At 38.2% G+C, this 23,450-nt stretch overlaps 1 protein-coding gene across 12 annotated transcripts in view; it reads right to left on the bottom strand.

Annotated features, from left to right (window-relative positions):
* adgrb2 (adhesion G protein-coupled receptor B2) overlaps positions 1-23,450 on the bottom strand; it is a 264,272-nt gene that overhangs the window by 85,064 nt on the left and 155,758 nt on the right. For all 12 annotated transcript variants that reach the window (XM_032580162.1, XM_032580165.1, XM_032580168.1 and 9 more), the window contains 2 exons: positions 22,248-22,291; positions 212-338 (listed from right to left, as the gene is read on the bottom strand). In XM_032580162.1, coding sequence (XP_032436053.1) covers positions 212-338; positions 22,248-22,291 — 171 coding nt within the window. The remainder of the gene's footprint in view (positions 1-211; positions 339-22,247; positions 22,292-23,450) is intronic.

Raw genomic sequence — 23,450 nt, 5'->3', positions numbered from 1 at the left:
TCTTGCCAGAAGACAGTGACATTGCATCAAAACCTATAAGTCATTTTCGCAGCACTCTGCCATATGCCTGTAAGAAAATCTGTCTTGTTGGAAAATCTGCTAAATCAAAATCTCTAGCACCAAAAACTTGATATGACCCCTGGTAATGGTGGCCTTATTAGCCTCATTCAAAGTCCCGCAGAGTGCATCAGGCTATGCACCGGCGACTTACCGGGTCTTTAGCTTGCTGCGCTAACACGGCGTAGGTGGATATCCTGCTGCAGAGGCATTTGGTGTGGACAGTGTTTGATGCTAGCGTTTGGCAGCCTTCTGTGCCCCAGTTTTCTGTGCCAGCTTCCCTGGAGGTAGAAAACAGGGAGGGGTTTGGGGCAGAGGGGGTAGTGGGGTTGGGTGGGATATCATATAGGAAAGAGACAGTGACAATGAGACAATCGTGAAACTGGAACATGATGATGCGTGTGTTTCAGTTGTGAACGTTTCAGTCGACCGACACTCTATCACATAGGTCCTCAAATTCATTAATTTTACACAGCACCATTTAGTGATTGGCCCATTTACAATGAAACGTCCATTCTCTCTGTTTGTATTGAATGCATAAGGAATTCTTTTTTTTTTGTTGCTCTTGGCTACTTTTACACTTCCTTTTACATCTTTGTTCATCCTTTTCTTCTTTTTATTTCATACCTTAAGGTCCACAAAAAACTGAATGGATCTGAAATTGAATTGAGACCTTGAGGAGAAATATGTTACATCAGGTACATGTTGACAAAAAAAAAAAAAAAAACTGTATGCACTGAGGTCAGACGGCACTAAACGGTCAATTGCTTTGACACACAGACACACTCTGAGGCAAGCTAACAGAAACTCCCTTAATAGAACGTTGTACATTTGATAGCTTTGCTTCCCTTCCTTTTATTTTCTCTACATCGCCATTTTTACTTCATTGTAAATGCTCCTCACAGCAGGCAAAATGTAGAGTTTGATCAATAAGGCCGTCACTGAACTAATTATCCTCAAAGTTCACATTTCACACTGACCTTATATTGAACCCTGGATATTCTCTGTTTCTACCCATCAGGGAGAATCGGAATCAAATTTGGAGGCAAAGACAAGACTGGGTCAATGGGGCCTACGTTTTTGTGTTACAGTAACGTTTCCTCACAGTTTATTTTTCTTGTTTTTTTTTTTGCAAGCTGAAGTAGATCAGACCTGTGACAGATGTTTGACCACCAATCTAATCTGCTCAAGTTGCATGCAAAAAAATCAATTTACAGTGCTTTGGGAAATACTTTTACCTCTTGAACTTTTTCACTTAATGTCAAGCTGCATCCACAGACTTTATTGAACTTCATTAGGATGTGATATAACACAATAAAGTTTAATAATTTTGAAAAAAATAAAAACAAAAGAAAATCGGAAAAGTTTGAAATGCATGAGCATTATGCCTCATTTACTGTTATGCCCCTAACTAAAATTAAGATGTTTAATTTAATCAGGATGTTCCATTTATGAAACTTCATGTAAAATACGCAAAAGATGAAGCTTTGCAAATGCTAAAAACACTTATTTCAGAAAGATTGCACTCATGTGAACTTTGGCTTCCCAGGGAACAGTCCATCTCCAACCGGACGAAACACAAGGTTACACAGTGACCGTTTGTTTTTTTGTTTATTATCTTGCAAAAAGGCAACACGATCTGACCGTATAGAAACTGGGGGTGATTACACCTAGCAAGCTATAGCTCATTAAAAACTAAAAAGAACTTACGCAACCGATGCTGCAATATCTTCTGATGTCAGTATGTGGGTGTTTCAAAAGGAAGCAGATATCTTAGGGAGGTGAAACAGAGTACAAGTCATGCTAGTGGAATTCTTTGATTTAATTTGTTAAAAGAATAATCTTTTTCTTTTTACTGTGCTTTGAGTGTAAGAAAACAACAGTTTTGCCTCTATCATATCATGAAAAGGTTCAATAAGAATGACACAAGCTAAAATGGTTCAAATCTGAAAGTGGGTAAACAGCTTTTCGTTCCCGCTTTAATCAGCAAAATACAGTTTGTGTTCGCTCACTTTGTTCACTCTCTCTTTTTTATTATTATTATTTATAAAGCAAAATAGCAGAAATCAAATCATTTTGTGAACGATATCGTGTATCCTGTTATTTTAGTGCAAATGCTTTAGAGGAGAATGTAATCACCCCCTTCTGAGCTAACAATAGTAATGAGTCCCCACAGAGTAAAGCAGAAAGAAAATTGTTGTGTCACACCAGCCACACTTTTATTTAGCAAAATGGGTTTTTTTCTGGACATCATTTAAACTTCAAGGGTTCACAACTTTTAATAAAATATGAAGTTGCTGGTGCTCCTGCTGTACGGAATACTACAGGTGCTAATACTCAATATATTAGAATATCAGATATCTATTTTAATTCAAAAACAGAGCTTAAAATTAGTCTCATTATGCGCATTAAGATTTATTCCAAACTCTTATCTCACAAAACTTAGTTTCCAGTAAGCTATTTTTCTTCTTTGATTTGTTTGGATATTGTACATTGAACAGCAAGCTTGTTTAGCAAGGTCCTTTTGTGCGCTACTTTCCTTGAGGAATTTTTTAATTGAAATACTGAAATAAATTAATCAACAATATTCCAATTTACTGAGATGCACCTATATCTTTTGAAATATTTTGGTTTTTAATACAAGTTACACATCTTATTGAAATATAATAATATCAGCAGCGAACTGTAAGTAGAAGTACGCTTCTCAGTGACATTGGTTAGTTTGATCTGCCCCTGTGTCTCTGAAAACCCTCAGACACACAGGGAAAAGACTGAAAGATGTTGAAAGTTAAAGGGAACAGCTTTGCTTGCTTTCCGAAAACTTGGCAGGATTGTGTGCGTATGATGCACTCAAACTTTGGTGAAAATAGTTCACGGTCAGTTCAAGGAACTGTGACTGAAGAGGGTGACCCAGTGTTATTCTCACACTAGAGTATGAGTGAGAATCGATGTGACGCACCAAAATAAGTCCAGACACGCTGCCTGTACATCAATAAGTAACACCACAGGAGATTCTTAAGGGGCCTCAGATTCACAATGTTTTTTGAAATTTTTGAGGATTTTCTGTTTTTCGCAGTAAAGTATATCAGTAAGTTTGAACCCTTGTTGGGGAAAGGTTTACCTACAATTTAGGAGATACATGTTCATGTTTAAACTTTTCTGCTTAAAACTGAACCAACTACATAGAGCTATCTTGAACACTAGGAACCCTTTGACCTGATATATATATAAAAAAAAAAAAAAATTCCCTTCTCACCCACCGCGGGTGGTTCTTATCCTCTGAGCTCGGGTCCTCTACCAGAAGCCTGGGAGCTTGAGGGTTCTGCGCAGTATCTTGGCTGTGCCAAGGATTGCACATTTCTGGACTGAGATGTCTGATGTTGTTCCTGGGATCTGTTGTAGCCATTGGTCCAGTTTGGGGGTGACTGCCCCGAGGGCCCCGATGACCACAGGCATATATATATATATATACCACAGGCATATATATATATATATATATATCAGGTCAAAAAGTTGGTTGAACCACCTATTGGCAATGCTACAATCAAACTCATCCTATACTTCATTCCATCCATCCATTTTCTTACACCCTTGCCCCTAGTGGGGTTGGGAGTGGTGCTGGTGCCGATCTCCAGCTAATGTTCCGGGCGAGAAGCGGGGTCCACCCTGGACAGGTCGCCAGTCTGTCGCAGGGCAACACAGAGACAGACAGGACAAACAACCATGTACACACACACTCTGTGTGTACTCGGGTACACTGTGGGAGGAAGCCGGAGAACCCGGAGAGAACCCACGCATGCACAGGGAGAACATGCAAACTCCGTGCAGAAAGACCCCAGGCCAGGAATCGATCCCAGGACCTTCTTGCTGCAAGACAACAGTGCTACCAACTGCACCACTGTGCAGCCCTACGTCATTCCAGGATTTAGCATTTTTATAAATCACGTTTTTGACATTTGGTAATGAGTATCAAGTATTAAATATTTTTAATGTCCTCCTACTTTAATGTCCTACTTGATTAGAATTTTGGGGTATAGTGTCCATATAATTATGATGGGTTTTGTTTTTTCTCTGGGTAAAATTAATTTGGAGAGGGCTATTAATAAAATCAGAAAATGCTTAAAGTCTGCAAAACTTTTTCACATTAATTTGAATAATTATTTTAGATTAACAGACTATTAAAAAACAGGTTTTTTAATAAATCTGTTCAAAGTTACTCGTTCTTGAACCACGACACGCTGAAGATGGTATTTCACATTACTATTTATTATTTTCATTTCTTGAAAGCAACAACCCAACATTTTTTTTTTCAGTCAACGACAGTAAAATAGTTTTGATGATTCCGTTTCTCTCCCTGCCAGCTATGACAAAGAGTTGCACACACTCAGCTCGGTTGTGCAGGCTCCTTTGGAGAACAGGGTGACAAAGTGGGGGAGACAAACGGTGTGTTGCAAGAAAGCAAGCATCAGTCCCTGGTCGTCTCTTTTTCCCTTTCCCGTCCCGACACTTGATGCCTTACTGTTCAAACACAGGTGTCTGGCAAACTTTAGATCAAAGCCCAAAAGAACAGACCACTGAGAGGTGAGGAAGGTAAGGCACAACAGAGGACACTGGTGAACATTCATCTTTTTCTGGAGAAAATTTGTTACGCATTTGTTATATCTATTAAAATGCTCTGCGGACTTTTAGTGACAAATGTTATGATGATTCTTTTGGTGGCCCCTCTGGCCACTTGCTGCTCTATGCGCTGTGCATCATGTGCATGGGAGGAGCTACTGCACTGTTACTCCCAAAGGGATCCTGATATGACGGATTTCCCACAGACATAACGCACACACCAATCCACACGGTTGGCACCCAAATTACAATGTCGATAATGAGATCTGAGCACAGTGCACTTCAAAGACCCGAGGTTTGAAAACCCAGTCGCAGCAGTGACAGTTTGACAGATTGCAACATGGTGTGTGGTGGTGTATGTGTCATTGTGTTTGTCAGAGAAAATGTACTAGAGAGACAAACAGAGTGAAAAGATACATTTGTGAATGTGATGACATGGCTGCAGACACTATTGAGCATGCAAGTGAGGACCGTCCCTGTCCAGTGTTTGGCCTGCTGTGTTTTCAGATCACCGTCTGGTGTTGGCAGGGAGTTTTCCAGGAGCTCCCTTCAGACAACAAGAATTATAAGAAATAAATCCCCTCTTTGTTTCATAAGATTCAAAGTCATCTTCTTTAGTCTAATCAGATTGGTCGTTCTGGTACCCATCGGTAACATTAGGGCTTGGAATTTAGCCAAGGATCATGTCGTCCACAAAACTGATTAATCTTTGTTCTTATGGAGACCTGCACAACATCGGCTTTCGCTTCGAGACCCGGTGACTCTGAGGATTACAACCTGGGCTTAGCTAATGGAGAAAGATTAAAATACACATTTGTTTCTTCCATTTGTGACAACTGAACTAAAACCCTGGAATTCTCCCTATGCATGAATGGATTCCTGTGAGTAAATGGTTGCATTTCTCTATGAAGTGGCAACATAGTAATTTGCCTCTCATCTATCGACTGAGGGAGTTAAATACAGACAATGATTAAAGCCTATAGGTATTAGACATGTACTAAATGTGTATTTTACAAGCTCTTGAGCTCAAAAAGTGACAGTCACATAATATATTAATTCATCAAGCCTTTATATCTGGCAATTTGGCTGCAGAAACAAGGTAATGATAGTTTTTTCGATGTGAGAGCAGTTGCCAGGTCTTGCTGAAAAATGAAGAGGAGAGCATGAAGTGCAATAAAATGCCCTGCAGTGACGACTGTGATGACTTTGGACTCGATAAGACACATGGGACCATCATCAGCAAATAACGCGACACCCCAAATAATCAGTGACGGTGGAAACCTCACACTTTTTTTAGAAATGGCCTTCTGTGGCTTTAGGATTTTGAACAGAGGCAGTAGTTGGCATTATTTTTCCTCAGTTATATGTGCCATAAATTAACATTTTTATAATAAAAATAATTTTGTGTATAAGGAAATGTTTTTTAGAGACTAATTTGAAGTTAATCATACACGATGTGTTCAAAAAAATCCATATAAAATGTTCGTTTTAGAATTAAATTACAGGAATAAATTATCTTTCTGATAATATTTTTTATTTTATTTTTTTTTACCCCTCCAGGGGGTCTTTTTGTGGGCTCTAGTGTCCCTTACATGATAGTAGGCTGACAGGAAACAGGGAAGGAGAGGGGGGAAGACATGCGGCAAATGTCGTCGGGTCCGGGAGTCGAACCCGCGACGGCCGCGTCAAGGACTCAAGGCCTCCAAATACGGGTCGCGCTAACCCCTACGCCGCCACGGCACGCCCGATAATATTTTTTATTTTTAATATTGATTTGTTAAGTGTTTCAGCTTGTAAACTACTGTAGCTAAACAACAATAATTAAAGAAACCAGGTGTAACAGATCTAACGGTGACAAGCAAGGCAAATATCAATTCTGATGCATGTTAACTGTTTTCAGTCAACAGAAAAATGTGCATATGGAAAAGATTCATCGTCTCCTAATTGTTTGCAGAATGTTGGGGTGGCTATTCAAAAAACCCCCAAAACAAACAGGAAATATACCTCCTAACCAACAGCACAAAGTGACCTTTTGTCTGCTGAGAATGAATTGGCACAATGTTCATATTGAAAGGGCAGTGCCATGAAAGCCAATTCCCTCCTATCAAAGTAGAATGAAAAGTGAAAGCTAAACATGATTTGAATTTCTAAAATACTTAAAGTTCTTAATGCAAGGAATTAAACTGAAAAAAGTCACCTCTGCATTTCTCTCTCACACATACAAACTTCAGCAGTGATGTCACTTCAGAAGTTTGTCAAAGGCAACCTTTCACAGTCATCTATAAAGTTCATAGTTGGCATTTTTATTACATTTGAATGAGAAAATATTTGATCTTCTTTTAAACAGTGCCAAGACATGAAGGTGAGGATTTGAAAGAAATGGCAAATTACTTAGTTTTTGTGTGGCTTTCACCACAACTGAGATATACTGCAACAAATTTGCCCAAAAACAAAGCAAGCACAGTTTTACATTGATCACATCTTTAAAGCTGAAAATCATCATCAGTTCCAGATTAAATGTCAGTGATTTGTCACACCTGGAGCACGTCTTATTTGTTATCTCCAACCAGATACTGTCTTTAGTTTTAAAGTGTGTCAGATTGCTATTATGTAAATCTAGAAAGCTTTTCGATGATGCCAGAGGAAAAACAAAAATAAGTTCCACTCAAGTCTGGCAAAGGATAACAAAAGTTGTAAAAACTTTTATTGCCATGTTGATTCATTATTTATTACATCATCCAGAAAGTATTCACATCACTTCACTTTTTCCACATCTTGTTATAACAGATGGGAGTATAGTATACTATACTATACTCCCAATAGTATTAAATGAATCACTTTCCTCGTCATTCTAGACACAAATAGTTCATTATTAAAATTTGGAAATGAGTTTGAGTGTTTTGCAAATTTGTTAAAAATAGAAAACCAAGAAATCGCATTTACACAATTACCCACAGCATTTGTTTAATACTTTGTTGATCCACCTTTGGTGGCATTTGCACCGTCAAGTCTTTTTTAAAATTCTGACTTGAAATGAACCGTTGCCCAGTCTGAGGTCAAGAGTACTTTGGAGCAGATTTTTAGTCAGAATGTCTGCTGTATTCATATTTCACTATATCCTATTTCCTGCATCCCAATAGATTGATACTGCCTCAACCAGCACTATTGTCACTGTGGGGATGATGGAGTCAGAGTGATGATGGTTATACAAATTACTCTTATAGTGTGTTTTGATATATGCATGTATTCATACTCCAAAGAGTTTGCAAGAAAAAAGGAATGTTGAAATGGCTAGTTGTGCATTCTGACTTCAAAATACAACTTGAAATATCACTTGAAAGTGCATTCACTATCTCTAATGTGTTAGGTTTTATAAAATAGGTCCAAGACATTTTTTTTATTTTTTGCTTCTGGCCAGAAGTCCAAGCGCAAGAAATAAATAAATAAACGGAAGAGACGAAATGAAAAACAGCATGCAATGCATTAAAGAAAGCAGCTGAGGATGACAGATGAATTTTATGCCTAGTTGGAAATAAGAATGGAATTTAAAGGCAGTTTGTTAGAATTACAAAAAAAATATATTTTAATTCCACTCGTGCCAAAGCCTTTAGGTGACAGCGCGACCAGGTTTAATATTCAATACACAATCCTATGAGTGACATAGAGAGCACTGCAATAGATTTTGTCTAAGCTCATGTTTTAATGGCATTCCTTTTTTTGTCTTTTTATCAAACAGAGTGATTCACAGTGGAAACACTAGCTTTGAACAGTCATGAACAGGACAAGAGGGAAGGATGGTATGAAGGTGAAAGATTTTAAGGATTATGGAAGAAAATGGCCTTAGGAGATTAATCAGAATGCATTTTCCGTAAGGGGATTTTGCCACACTATTTTGAAATTAAAAGTATTAATACTCCTTAACCTTACTCATGTTTTGTCACAGTACAGTCACAAACTTCAACAAAATTTATTGGAATTTCATGCATTGTGCAGGTCTTCAAACTTTTCTACAATTAAAATATGTGAAGTACAAAACCCAAATATGTTTGGCTCTCTTTGTTTGGGCATCCCTATATGAAATCGCGTTCCACCAATGAATAGGTCAGCTTTTAAACAATCCAACTTTGATGGAAGACTTGCAAGAAGAAAGTTATGCATGAAAAGGCATATTTACAAATGCTATGTTTATATTAGATCAAAATTAAGCTTCTGGTCAACATGTGTATGTGTGGCTGAAAACGTTCTCTGTACAGGTCCGGAGTAAAACATTATGCTGGCAGCACCATGATTCTTTTAAAATAACGACATGGAGTTGATGGGAAAATATATGAAGCTAAATACAGGATACTTGTGGAAGAAAACTAAAGCATAACTGCTAGAATGGTTCAGTTAAAGTCAATGTCTAAATCCAATGATTAATCTGTGGTAGGACTTGCAAATTGATGTTTAGAAACCCACTGACTAATCTGGCTGAGATTGAGCAATTTTGCAAAGAAAACTCACCGACGTTTAAGCTGAGTAAAGTTGGTAGAGACGTACACCAAATAATTGCAGCTGTATTTCAAGTGAAACTTAGAAATCCACAAAAAAAGATTTTAGACCTGTAAAAATAGATAAAAACGAAAAATGTGTATCGTTTTCCTTCTACTTTTCAATTGCGCACTACTTCGACTTGGTCTATCAATTAAAACGTCCCCAAAAACACTTTGCATGCAAGGTATGCTCAAGTTAAATAATAAACATTTGGGACTTACCAGTGAGACCTTCTACGGTAAGGTTTGGGTCATTCCACAGCATTTCATTTTAGCATAAATAGGGCTTAAAATTGAGCTTAAGTGAGAGGTTACACGTTTTTAGGAGGCTATCACTTATATTCCCTTACTTTTTTTTCTTGATAACAAGCAGAGACGGGGGATTGCATATAAAAAGTAAAAGGCTGACCCAGTTCCTTTTAGCTGCTTGTGCTTGCCATCACATCTCTCCCTATAATTAAACTGACAAAAGAATGTGTTCAAACTGATCCCCAATTTAGAAAAGGGTTTTAACTGGATCTTTAAGTTAAGGTTCTCAAACAGATTAGCTCACAGTCACAGAACGGAAGAAATTAAAATTTGTTTTGTGATTATCTGCATGCCGTTTAGAGAACAATTAGAAGGTCATTTTGTTTGCCCAGATTCTCTAAACGTGGCAAATGCAACGCCATAAATGTCCAATCTGGATTAAAGGTTTTTCATGTTTTTACTTGTAAGGCAAAGAGCAAATGAGTCTATTTGTTCATTCCTTTTTAAAATAGGCAGGATTATTCATGTGAACCAGCATATCATAACTTCTTGAAAATTTTAATGACCAGCTGTACGCGTCTGTCGGAACAGACAAACGGTTTTCTATAAAATATTTCCTCGAGCTCACAGAAACCTTTTTGGGGTAGACATTTTATCTATGACTACCAAAGTGCTGAACTGCACATTCACCAGAGGCAATACATATTCAGCCCATTTTTACTCTCAATATAGCAAGGAAGCATTGAAGCGAATCTTCATATGATACAAATCGTTTGTACTTACTCAACCTTTTGTGCCACCTATCACACAGGGGCCAATGTCCATTTTCTTACTTGAGCATTTTATTCCCGTGTATGGATGTGTGTCGTAATGTATAAATGTATTTGACCCAGATATCTGCTGTGTAGGAACTAAGCTTCCCAGTCTTCCACTGTCCAGAACAGATCTCGCAACCGGAGGAACATGTTGCAAGATTATAGAGAGGATGATGCGATGTGGATGTGAAAGATTGAACAGCTTATGAGTATATACATGTTATCTCCGAAGTGGGTACTCAAACGCTAAATAGTTATCAAAGGAGATCTCGTGTTTTTTTTCCCCCTCTTCACAGACTTATTCGGAAATTCACTTACTGTAATTTCAAACCTGTTTTACAATCCGGTCCAAAAAATCTCAAAAAGCAACACATTTTCACTATCACCAGAAATGAGAGCAGATAAGAAGCAAGGTCGCCGACATCAGTCAGCCCGGAAAGGATTGCAAAGCCAGTTCTACAGCTGGAATTTCAGTGAACTACTATTAGGGCGGTTTTCCTTTATAAGAGTGGCCTGTTAACATTACTCCCAAGAGAACATCATCAGGAGATGACAAAATAAATACTTAGAAAGAGACTGGACAAAAATGACCTCTATGAGAGCGTTCCAAAGCAAAAATCCCTGTTAACCAAAAAAACACAAAGGGCCAGCTCACATTTGCTCAGCGACATGTTCCTCAAGGCTTTTGGAAAAATATTCAGAGGATTAATAACAAACAGTAGAACCCATTTGCTGGTGTATATCCAGCTAGATCTGGGGTAAAATTAAAAGCGCATTTCAGAAATATATCACGGCAACAGTAAAACTTGATGGTAGTAAGGTGGCCTAGGGAAGTTTTGCTGCTTCAGGAGGTTAGACGACTTGCCATAATTGATGGAACCATGAATTCTGTCTTCTACTAAAAATCGCTGAAGATTTATTATCTGACTTACAAGGTCTCACAAATGCCTGATGACAATTGTCTCTGACAATTGTTTCATTAAGTAAAGGGGATGAGCACTTTTTCACATAGGGCCAGATATGTTTGAGTAGTTTTGTTTCTTCAACAACCTACGCAGATACTTTTTAGTATATTCAGGTTATTTTTGCCTGATAAAAACTTATTTCCATTGGTTTGCTGCTGTGCTACACAGAAGTAAGAATTCAAATAGGTCTGCATTAGAGATAAACCTAGTGTCCTTGTTTAATCCTCCTTGTCTTTCTTGTGGCTCATGTCACATGAGATCTCCCACACAAAACCTTCCCTCACACACTCCTTTCCTCGAATTGTGTGCTCAGAATGCTTTGTCAGTGACCTCCACTGTCCCAATCTGCTGCTCTCTGGTATAGCCCTGGGCTAATTTATAAGCTTCTTTCCAGGGATTAACTTTCCTTCTGGTGTTCAAACAAGTGAGCTAACAGGAAATGCAGAGATACCTGTCTTGGCTGCAGCCATTTATGGTATGTTTTTGTAACAGTTCGCAAGGACATCCAATGTAACTACAGAAATGATAACTCCAGTAATAAGGAATTACCGACCAGGATGTAGAAAATGATCCAAAAGGCTTGCAATTTCTTCTTCTGTTTTTTTTTTTTTTTTTTTAGCTAGCAGGGTTTGTATGACTTCATATGAAAAAGTATTTCCGGAAACTGTTTTCCAAGCATTTGCCAGAGGCTCAAACTGGGATACCCAAAGAAACAAGTGCCCTCTTCTTCCACCATCATCAAAGGACTAAAAAAAAATATAAATAATGAATCAACATGGCAAACACTCCATTCAGCAGACCGTTGCATAAAAGATCTCATATGTTTTTTGCAGTGCAGAAGTTGAACCAATTATGTATAACAGACCTTAAGATTCAGAGAGGTTACTTACTTTTAAGCTCCTCAGATCCAACAGGGAAGATGAAACTTATTCCACAAGCCTGGGGAGAAAGTTCATCTTCTTCTCTTCTGGCTTTAAGTTTGAATTCTAATCAATACAGATTTCCTACACCTTCATCTTCAACTACAGCTGCAGTCTCAGGTCTAAGCGTGCCTTGGCAGCAAGTTACAGTATTCTACCTCCACTGGTCACATGTTGATACAATCAATAGCATTTTGTTTGGTAAAAGACAAGACTACTAATTTTGTGATATGGCCAAATATACTAAGCGTCTTCACATAACTTCGGCAGCCACATAAAAAAGCAGAACTTTCCTTGTGTCAAAGCTACTAGCACATATCCATGTGGTCCTCTTCCAGAGAAAAACCAAAGCTCCACTTTTGTACATGGCTAATTTGACTTATCTTCAACATTTGCAACCACCACAAGAAACCCAAACCAAAGTTCTTGACAAGCCTCCGTGTCCTAATGTCGGAGAGTTCCATTTACTCCAGAGTGACGTTTTCTCTACAAACTGTTGTGATAACCGTAATGAGCCGAGAGCCTGACCGTGTCTGCAATATCCAATGGAGGAAGAGCGCACATAAGCCCCACTGGCCGACTCCCTCTTGCCGTGCTGACTCGCTGTTTGACACAGTCTTGATCCCTTGTGTTCTGTCAGATGGAAAAGTGGAGCAAGCCGTATCATCCATCCACCCCCTCCTCCTGGCAGCTACTCTGTTTAGTGTGTTAGTCGGGGTGTGTGTGCGTGTTTAAGTGTATGTAATGAGTGGAAAGAATACTTAATGTGCTAAGTCTATGATTCCTTTACTGCTCAAATTGGAAACTTTGCAGCCAAAGTTAAATACCGGCACATTTATCAACAAAGCAGATTTGACCCAACACAAATTAATGCCTACTATAATAAACTGATGACTGCAACTTTTACATATTTTGGAATAAAAAGCCAAGCTTCATGTTTAGCGCACATGAACTACGTAACACACAGGGTTGATAAAAATATCAAAGATGTCACACATAAGGTTGAATCCCATCCAGACTGGTGTTATAATTTTAGAGGGTCTTTTAACTTTGAAGTTGATTACATTAAATTCAGTCAGACTGAGTGACTCTTTACAAGTAATAATCTATGCCTGATGCAGGAATAAAGAGATATTGGTAGAATATTTTTGGGTGAGACTTAAAAGACAGATTCTAGTCTTCCTTTCAAGCTTATCTACCGACTGAGCTGATGAATTAATCACTTATGCAAGGAATTTTAACACAAGGGATACATTTATAAAGTTACTCTAAAATTTATTGGCACTCCTGAAAATTAATCTCACACTAATATGATGGTAATACTTAAGGGTCATTGTTATATATTTTCCAGTGCAATTTTGTAGCACAGTAAAGTAACTATGTTATGTTGTGAAGATGACAACATAGGGATGTTTTGTTAAAATGAAAATTAACAAAACATCCCTTTGGCAAAAGGAAAAAAAAATAGCCCACATGTGTGTCATGCATTTATATTAACTTTACAAGAATTGGTCAGTATTAGAACACCACTTAACTGGCACTACCTCTAACCCCAACTCTGATGGGTCTTATGTTTTGGATGGATTTTTAAAATTGTTTTATTTCCTCTATTTAACCAGGTAAACTCCCTTGAGATCCAAATCTCATTTTCAACAGATCTAGATCCCATCCACTGGGTACTGAAAGACCTGCGATTCTCATCTGCATTATGGATTTACAGTTATACACAATGAAAGATGACCTATTTCTAGTCACTAGTAAATTCCACAACATTTTCAGTCTATGCTGACATGCACTCCTACATGGTTTCATGGGCCTTTGGAAGAAAAACAGTCCAGCAGTATAACAGACTCTTCATCTTACCTAACCTCAGAGTCAGAAGACAAGCAATGCTTTTTCACAAACTTATCTGCCATGTTTGTTTCTGAAACTCCAAATATTATTCTTACCTAACAAAAGCAAATAGTCCCAATAAGTGACAACATAATTTAGCAGACTCCACATGTTTATGTTTTTGATTGTAAAACAGTAAAGATTTTTTTTCTTGTATCCCAAAAAAAACGTACATGGCATCTAATAGTTCTGTAGGCTTTGATTTGCCACAATTCGCTTACAGTGTACGGAGCACTTTGAAAGCCATTTTGCTCCATTGCTATCCTGCTCATACTCTAGGTTATGGTCAAAAGCACCTGCTGTGCATTTTAGTAAGGTGAACATCAAAATATTTTAACCATATTCGTGCCAGTTATTTATTCATTCTTTTTTGGCAGTAGACTGTGTTGATCTTCCAGAGCCAAAGTTGACAGTGTGAACAGTTCATACTTGTAATGCACACCAAGTCTTTCTAGCCGGCAGTAAAGTGCAATTGAAAGGTCTTTACAAAATTATCACAAACAGAGACAACCACAGCACGATGCTGAGCCTCAGAGTCTTTTCAAAAGCAACTTTTATCCATACACACTGTTTATCTCTAAACAGTGAATGAACTTTTTAATGCCACTGCAAGGTTGGCTGCTTTGATGCAGATGGATTTTAGTTGTCACATCATTTCAACATAAAGTTTCGCTTATACAAGAAAGGAAAACTTAATGCAAGAGTTATGAAAAAATGTTTAAAATAAATTTTTAGATGCCAATAGAATTAACTTTTAAAAAAGGTCTAAAATCATCCTTAATACACCGAGTTTTAGATTTACAGCACAGTGAATTTATCTCTCTGTGTGTCCACAGTACTGGCTCCACCAAGATATTCTTCTCTGAGGTAGAGTCACGGTTAAATCGGGGAGATGCCGGAGGCAAGGATAAGATCTGCAGCTAAGATCAGGTGAGTCATCAATTTCAGTGGAGCAGAGAGAAACTGGGTGAGGAAAGAAGAGTTTGAAGAAACTACCGAGTGTTGAGTCAAAGTCTAATTGTCAAATCAAAGATATGAATTACAAATGTTTACAATGCACCACCAATGCTGGTCACTAGGTTGTATTCTCTCATACATTTCTGCTTTCCCTCATTTATGGGCTTAGTTCAAGAACATATTAGAAAAAAAATGCTTTAGTGTCAATAAATCTGATGAATTTCTTAAATCGACATTGCAGCAAGAATTTTTATGAAAGGAGCACAACCCTCTGCAAGAATGAAGAAAACAGGTTGGGAGTTGGTAGAAGGGATGGGCACATCCGGGGAAGGAGGGGTTGTTAGGCTCAACGATTTGGGTGGCCAGATGGTGTCGACATATGGGCCTGTTAGGGGCAAAATAAATAAATAAAGCATACACTTATGAATACTGAGAGCCAGCTGAGAAACATAGACAATTGCCACATGGATAAGAATCGTTTGTGCAGATTTAAGCCACAGAGTCAAATAACACAATAAACATGTGCGTCTCGATACTGGATGTCTGAATGTCTTCGAAAAGTCAACCTCTTGCGTTAATTCAATACCATAAGTGAAACTTCATTTTACACTGATTCAACATACCCAGAAGATTTTTGTTACAACCCTCTTAATCCTGTTGGTTTACAGACGTAGGTATCTATTGATAGTTCATGTTGTTCTTTTTGTCTTTGCTGTGATTGTAGTAGCTTAGAGCTAATTAAAATAAATAAATAAATAAATAAAAAATTGTCAGAAAATTTAAATGTGACTATGCAAGAGTAAAAACCAAATCGGTAAGTTTTGGCCATGACATGTGGACTGTGTCACCCTGATCGTGAAGGAAGCTACGCTATACAGCTTACCGGAAATTGCGCATGCTGTAAACAGCCATCCCCCCACTGCGAAGAGAAAAGTGCCAAGCCGAACAGCATCTTTGCCAGCAATGAAATGTCTTAAACATTCCTCTTGCTTTAGCTTTAATTGCTCAATATTTGAAGTGTGGCCAAAATGGATTGAATGGTTCCGTTCATTTCTATTGTGTCCATTGTCAAACTGCAACCATTCACAACTCCGTCTCCTGTTTGCTGATTGTTTGGGTGGAAATTCTTTCGAAGAAACTCAACCTCAATGAGAGAAAGCACTTACGGGAGCTGAGAATAGAACAGAATGGCACAGGAAGGCAATGGCCAGGGATACTATGGTGAAGTAAACCAGGTAAATGGTGAAATAAACCACTTCTGGCAGTGTAGGCAAATTTCAAATTAAGCAGGCATTTTATGAAGGTCACTAAGGAAAAGTGTAGACTTTATATTCTTAGCTCGGATAGAAAAAATGTAAATGTAGTGCTTGGTTTTCTAGTGATCTAACATAAGAAATTTGAAATTTCTTGTTGTCGTATTGCTCTGGATATATCTGGTGATTCTTGAATCGCTGACAACTTCTGCTGCAATTCACAGTCTGTGGATCTCCCACAAATTCCTGAATGAACTTTGCTCTTCAGTCCTCTCAAGTAGTGATGTGTTGCTCACAAATGCACTGACTCTAAAATCGGACTTTTTGTGGGGGAACAAGAAGAGCAAAATCCCAGTGGGGATTCTAGTTCAGAATTCGTGTAGGCAATGGTAGTGCTTTATATTTATAGGCACACCATGGAAAGACAAACTAAAACTACACCACTATGTGAAAAGAAGAAAAGGGTACTTGTAAGGCAGCAAGTGTAGAGGTACAGGGAAGGTGCACAGGAACAAAGGCAGGAACAGGCTTTTAAACTGAAAGCATTCAATAAAATATTAAGAAATCGTCACTGTGCTGTGGTTTAGTAATGAGAGAAAAGCAAAATAAAAACTTATGAAATGCTGAAAAAATAAAAATACACAAATAATGGATAATTGCCAAGTTTTAGATTTGAAAGGTTGTAGTGGTACTAAATGAAGAGCCATTTTGGAGCCTAAGAGCACTGAACCAAACAAGTTACATTATTGACAAGAGCTGGACCATCACAACTCCCAATTCTGTGTTTTACCTTTTTGAATATGCACCTTTTTCCTTCACTTAGCTTTCTTTTAATATACCTGGCTTCAGCAGTCTGCGAACAGCAACTTTTTATGCAACTGTCTTCTTTAATGTAACTTCCTAGTGGAGAGTGTCAGTGACTGTCTACTGGACAACTGTCAAGTCAGCAGTTTTCGTCTTGAGTGTATAGGGCATAGCATGGTAAAAAAAAAAAAAAAAAAAAAACGGAAAAAAAAAAACTTTGAATGAAAAATTCATTTCATTGGCAATGAGTAATATTGTAATTTTCTGAATAACTCAATTTTAGGTTTTCATTAGGGTCAAGCCATAATCATCAAAATTAATAGAACACTTAAAATATATCACTTCATGTGTAATGAATCTATACGAGATTCCCCTTTTGAATTAAATCACTGAAATAAATGAACTTTTCAATGATATTCTAATTTACTGAACTGTGAACAGTCTCCATGCAGAAGTCATAAAATGGTAAAGGTTTTCCTTTCTTTTTGAGCAGTGTTTTTTTTATTTTGCAGTGGTTTGGTTGAGAGGCTGCCATGTTTGCCCTCCCCCTGTGCTGCTATCTGTGCATTCTCCACCTCTTGTCTGCCTCCTGCTCAACCTCAAAGCCCTTGGCTCGGTCAGAAAGGCATCCAAGCTGAGAGCAGTGATATCTTCCAGCAAACAAACGGCTGCTTTGTACAACGTGTTCTCTGTCTGCGTCAACTTTGCGCCTCATGCCAAGCTCCAGACAAGATCTCCCGCCCGACACAGGAAAAAAAAACAAAACGCGTGGAGTATTTGTGTCCCTTCGCAAAGTCTCATTTCCCCGCATTCGCATGTAATGAGCTCACGTGTCCAATTAGTACGTGTGACCAGGTTTTGCTAGAAATTCTTGAAAAGGTAACAGGACGTAGGAGAAATCCACTCACATAAAGTCGGCTTGTGTTTAGTTTGTGTGCTCGCCCCATCAATTCTGTCAAGCTTACGTTTGGCTCTTTTCCCCATGCCTCCAGCTGTGATATGTGGATAGACATCACTGCCTTGTTGCCACTTTATATTCCGTTTGGCTCTCTGCCCTCGTCATGTCTGCACATTTAATTTGATTGCAGCTGTAATCTGCAAGCTAGTTAATTGACTTTGCCTGGCATTGTTCCTCTGTTACCTTGATGGAGAGGGGTAGCTTGATAAGTTGCAATGTCTTATCCTCTCTAGAAAAACCTGAACTTACATTGTGTGTGTGTGTGTGGGGGCCACATCACAAGAAAGTGTTTGTGAAAACTTATCAATGGAGAAGACGGCACTGACCAAAGTTTTTCTAGCATAAGTCAGTGTTGTCACAGTAAACAGAGAAGCTCTTCAGTGTCTAACCCCCCTCCTAACAGATTCTGTTCTCATTAAACCTATTTGCTATTTCAAAAGTATCATTTGTCAAATCTTTCACACAAAATTATCTTCCTGAACACATCATTGCCACTGACAAGCATATTTTGGAAGAAAATAACTTCATCATGATACCACTTTTAATTAACATGACCAGCATACAAATTACAAAAAAGCACTGTTGCTCATGGCAACACTGACTCACTTACAGAGCCCAATGTTAGTTTTACTTACAATGTTAAATTATTAAAACACGATCCGGCAATTAATGTAATTGCTTTGCATTTTTTTCTTTTTTGCCATCTTAAATACACCAAAACTCACTTATTCAACTGATGATCCAATGAAAAGACTTATCTCTTTTTCTAATACAAACCACAAATGGCTTTACCTGGTTAAGTCCTCTTCACAGAAGCCTATTTCATCACCACACCATAAAAAAAAAAATAAAAAAATCACTCAGAATATGGATGATTTCGGCAGGGTCTTTGGAAGTTCTTGGGCTGTGATCCCCATTATGAGTAATGAAGCTTGCCAATTATTCTGGACATGCACAAAACCTCTGTGGGTGCTTTATTGGTTGATAATGTGGCATGAACTAAGGAGCAACATGGAAAACCCTGGAGCAGTATTTCATCCATGACGTGTGGCCTGTGCATACGAGTGTTCAAGCAGAATTGTTCACACTGATATCATGGCAACTTTGCAATTATAGTGTTACAATACATGCAGGATTATGTTTTTTTTGCAGTGACTTTCCTGTAAACCTACACAAAGAACTTCTTTAAATGTTGCTATACTGTATAGGAGCAAAACAAAAGGAACCAGTGTTACACCAATGTGTTGATGATCCAAGTAAAGCTGTTTCAAAGTAAAAAAAAAAAGGAAACCTACTATCATTCAGAAAGACTTTCAACAGTTTAATAGGGAACAAGAGAAAAAGACGAATAGCTATGCCATAGAGACACATAAAATCCTGAAAAAAAGAAGAGTACAGCTAGCCACTAGTTAGTTAATGCCAAGATGTTCTCATTAGCTGATCTGATCAATACCCAATATCTAAAACTATGCTAACCTGAAAATCCCTATCAAGTATTAGGAAAGTGTTATGTTTACAACTTCAAACATTTACAACAGTTAAAAATGTGGTCTGAGTTTCAAAAGTCCTATTTTAATGCTTCTTTAGATAGCTTGCAGGATCCTCTCCCCTTCTGAAAGTACAACAGTCTCAATGGTGGATGAGTGGTGTGTTTGTTTTGCAGGGGCATTAATCACAGATAGTTTTAAAAAAGAAAGCTTAAAACAATGTTCTGTGTGCCTCATGACCAATGTCTGTAGACGGAGCTACAGTGAAGAACTATTTCATAACCGGGACAGATAGACAATTTAAAGTCATTGTAATTCATGCAAGAAGTTCATCGTAGATGGGATAGGCTATCATTCAAGAAAACAATAAGGGTTTGTATTTACAATAAAAATGTTCATCTTGGCAAAGATATTTTTCTTCCTAATTATCAGTGGAAAAGTTTTAATTGGCATTACAACAATTAGTTACTGGCTATGAAAACACATGTTCAAGTAAAAATACAGTTTGAAGTATGAATATGCCAGGAGAATAAATAATTGTGGACTTAATTGTGTATTTGTTAACTTAATATGCAGATATAATTTAACTTCTTCTTTTCCGCAGTGATAAACATTTCACTTCTCTGTAAAGCATAAACTGGAATACCAAAGCTATTTTCTGCATTGTGGAAGTAATTTAAAATAGCATAAAACAGAAAAGTAAAACAAAATGCTACTGCTCATAATGTTAAGTGCACTTTTTACACAACTGACATGATGCCACCTGTCAATCAGTGCAGTGGGTTTGTCAGCAGCTGACCAATCGCTGGTCACAAATTCTATCAAGTAAACTCTTCTGACCTTACATCGTGGTCAGTTTGTTGAATAAAATATTTTACTGGAAGGTTGAATTATATTTTTTGTTTATATACTTTTATCATTTAGAAAGAAGTTGTCATTATTCCATATGCATATAAAATGCCAAGCTGAAGTTATTCCTTTATCTATTGTTATTTTAATACCTAAGCCTTATCAGCCTGGTTTTCATGAGTAATAACAGTCTAAAGAATTGTTGGTAATTTTGATCTAAAATACAAATTTTCTTAATAATTGCCTTTGGCATTGATGAATATTTCTATGGTTGTAACAACAACTATATTTTTTATGTTTAAAGCAAGAGTCTTTGAATTAGTATTGCATCGTTTTGGTCTTGTTCTACCTCCCCTGCAGTCTTGACCTGATTTTGTCTATCTCTTGGTATTCTTTAGTCTCAGTCATTTCCTCAAGTATTCTTGACCACAACGCAAGCTCCGACTCGTACCTGTGGTCATGAGACATAGATCATGACCGAAAGAATGAAGATGCCAAGCACAAGTGGCTGAAATAAGCTTGCTCCCTAGGTGAGCTACATTCAGTCTTAGAGACAGGGTGAAATGCTCTGTCAAAGTAGACATTTTATTAACTCTGTACGTAGAATGCTTGTGTCCCCAATTCTTATATCCACCAACTGTGGTTGATGGTTGTAAAGTTAAGCACGAGCTGAAATTAAAACAAGGTTTCTTTTGTCTCTGTAAGTTTAGTTTGAAATTTAGGAACATAAATCAGCAGAAAGAATGTTCATTCTTGGGCGTGCCGTGGTGGAGTAGTGGTTAGTGCGACCCATATTTGGAGGCCTTGAGTCCTCGACGCGGCCGTCGCGGGTTCGACTCCCGGACCAGACGATATTTGCCGCATGTCTTCCCCCCTCTCCTTCCCCGTTTCCTGTCAGCCCACTGTCATTTAAGGGACACTAGAGCCCACAAAAGACCCCCTGGAGGGGTACAAAAAAAAAAAAGAATGTTCATTCTTTTTGGGTAATATATGTAAACTTTTAATCAGGCTTTGCAACATGTGAACTCACTGGTCAGTGAAAAATCTTTTCACATCTGTTGATGAAGACATTTATTCTACCAATTGTTCCAATACCTTACATCTCTACAGGGTAACTTCGTGGTAGTTATGAGGCCATTTCTACACCCACCTAATATTTTTTCAGGGTTGCAATGGAGGCAGGTGCTTCTCTCCAGTAGTCAATAGGCAAGCAGAGCACACCCTGTACAGATCACCAGTACTTCACAGAGTAGGCTCAGGATGCCATGTTAGGCAAAATAATAATTTAGCTAATGTACTCCCCCTGTACTCCACCTGAGCTAAGCCTATTCTTGGAACCAAGGCCTTGTCAAATGTTTCTGAACAAGTTTATTCCTGTCAATGACAAATTGGACGGCCTCTATGTGGGTTAATGGTGATAACAGCCTGATCAATTGTGCTGGTTTACATTACGTTGTTCACTTGCACGGGTCCACTATTCAAAGCAAATGAAATCAAACTGTCTGTGTCCTACTTAGATAATTAGGAAAAAAGCCATTAGGAACATACTAGCACTTCAGGAAAGTGATTGAAAACAAGTTAGCTACTCGAATTAAAGCAACACTCAGAGCAGAATAAAGACCTGCAAATTAAACCGGTGTGGGAAAAGGTAAACACTGAAAAAAAGACAGGACTAAAAGGTGGTGCTACCTTTGAACTCCTGGCAGCAAAAAGGAAATAGTGTTTTCTTTTTTCTTGTAATTTAATTAGCTGTACCAGTGAGGGTTTCCTGTATGTTTACTATTAAATGATGTATGACTGGACATGAGACTGCACACACGATAAGAATCAGCAAAACATACTGACAAGACATCTCGTATATCTGCAGCACCATTCATTCAAAGCAACTTACGTGTTGCCATAGTTCCAGACAACGCACTGAGGATCTGATGTACCCTGCAAGATAGAGAAGAGGGAGGACAGGGTAGGGTGGGGGTGCAGAGGGGGGGGGGGGGAGATAAGCTGTTATTGCCAGTGGAAAGGAGGCGGCAGAGGGAGAAGACAGAGTAGCTTCTTGCCAAAAGGACAAAGAGTGATGCTGCATGGGCAATGGAGAGAAGCAAACAGACAATGAAAGAGAAGGATTGTGACAGACGGTGAGTGCAAGACATGGTGAAAGAGTCATTCTTTAATAGGACAGAGCGGCAAATAGCTGCTACTGATGCGGCTGCAGAAAGAGAGGAGGTGTGTGACGCAGACTCGAGACACTGGAAGCAATAAAAGAGTACATTTCATGGACATGAGCACTAAGAATAACTGCACTTTAGAATAAAAGCGTCATCTTTTAGGTACATACAGACTAGGGCATAGTCCAGCAAACTTTGACAATGACAAAGCTGTTGGGGGAAAAAGAAATTGCGAAGCAAGGATTTATTTGATGCGTATAAAGAGTCTGAAACATCTCGCAATCTGACTGGGAAAACTCAAACGGAGCTTCAGATTGGACTAAACATGTTCTGATATCAGCTTGCCAGTACATCCATTGACTAGCTGATGCCAGAAGCCAATAGGCTGGAGTCCAAGTGGTGCATAAATCATGTGGTAATCGAAGTAGGTGGCAAAGGAAGACTCCATATGACTCAATCAGTGAATCAATCAGGAGATTGATATCTTTAACTGACTCATCACAATCTGTTCCACCAGCAATCTTAAGTAGTTCCTGCACTGATTAGTTCAAAGTCATCTCTATTCTTTCAACCAGAGAGTGAACTTTTTCTCATTTAGTTGAAGGATTTCAAGCCTTGAAATTTTAGAGCAACGTTTTACTTGGGCTTCAGAAGCAGAATACATTGTGGGACTCTGATTCATGATTGACATAGCTAGTAAAAGTTTGTTAATAGCTGCAGATGAGTGTACACTATTGAAATCTGCACAGTGGTGCAAGAAGAGGAAAATGGATTCCTATTTTTTTGTGTGGAGAGCCTTCCTAAGTCCTAAGCATTAAGCAATTTGCCTTTGAGCTCCCCCTTATGGCAAACAAGCTTACAGCAAGAATTCAACAGACATGCAGCTTTTCCATTTAGTGTCTTGGAAAACATTAACATTCACTGTGATA

Source organism: Xiphophorus hellerii, chromosome 13, assembly GCF_003331165.1.
Source record: "Xiphophorus hellerii strain 12219 chromosome 13, Xiphophorus_hellerii-4.1, whole genome shotgun sequence".
In the NCBI taxonomy this organism is placed as follows: Eukaryota; Metazoa; Chordata; class Actinopteri; order Cyprinodontiformes; family Poeciliidae; genus Xiphophorus; species Xiphophorus hellerii.
The sequence above is the reverse complement of the archived record's forward strand: the minus strand, read 5'-3'. Positions and strand labels throughout refer to the sequence as shown.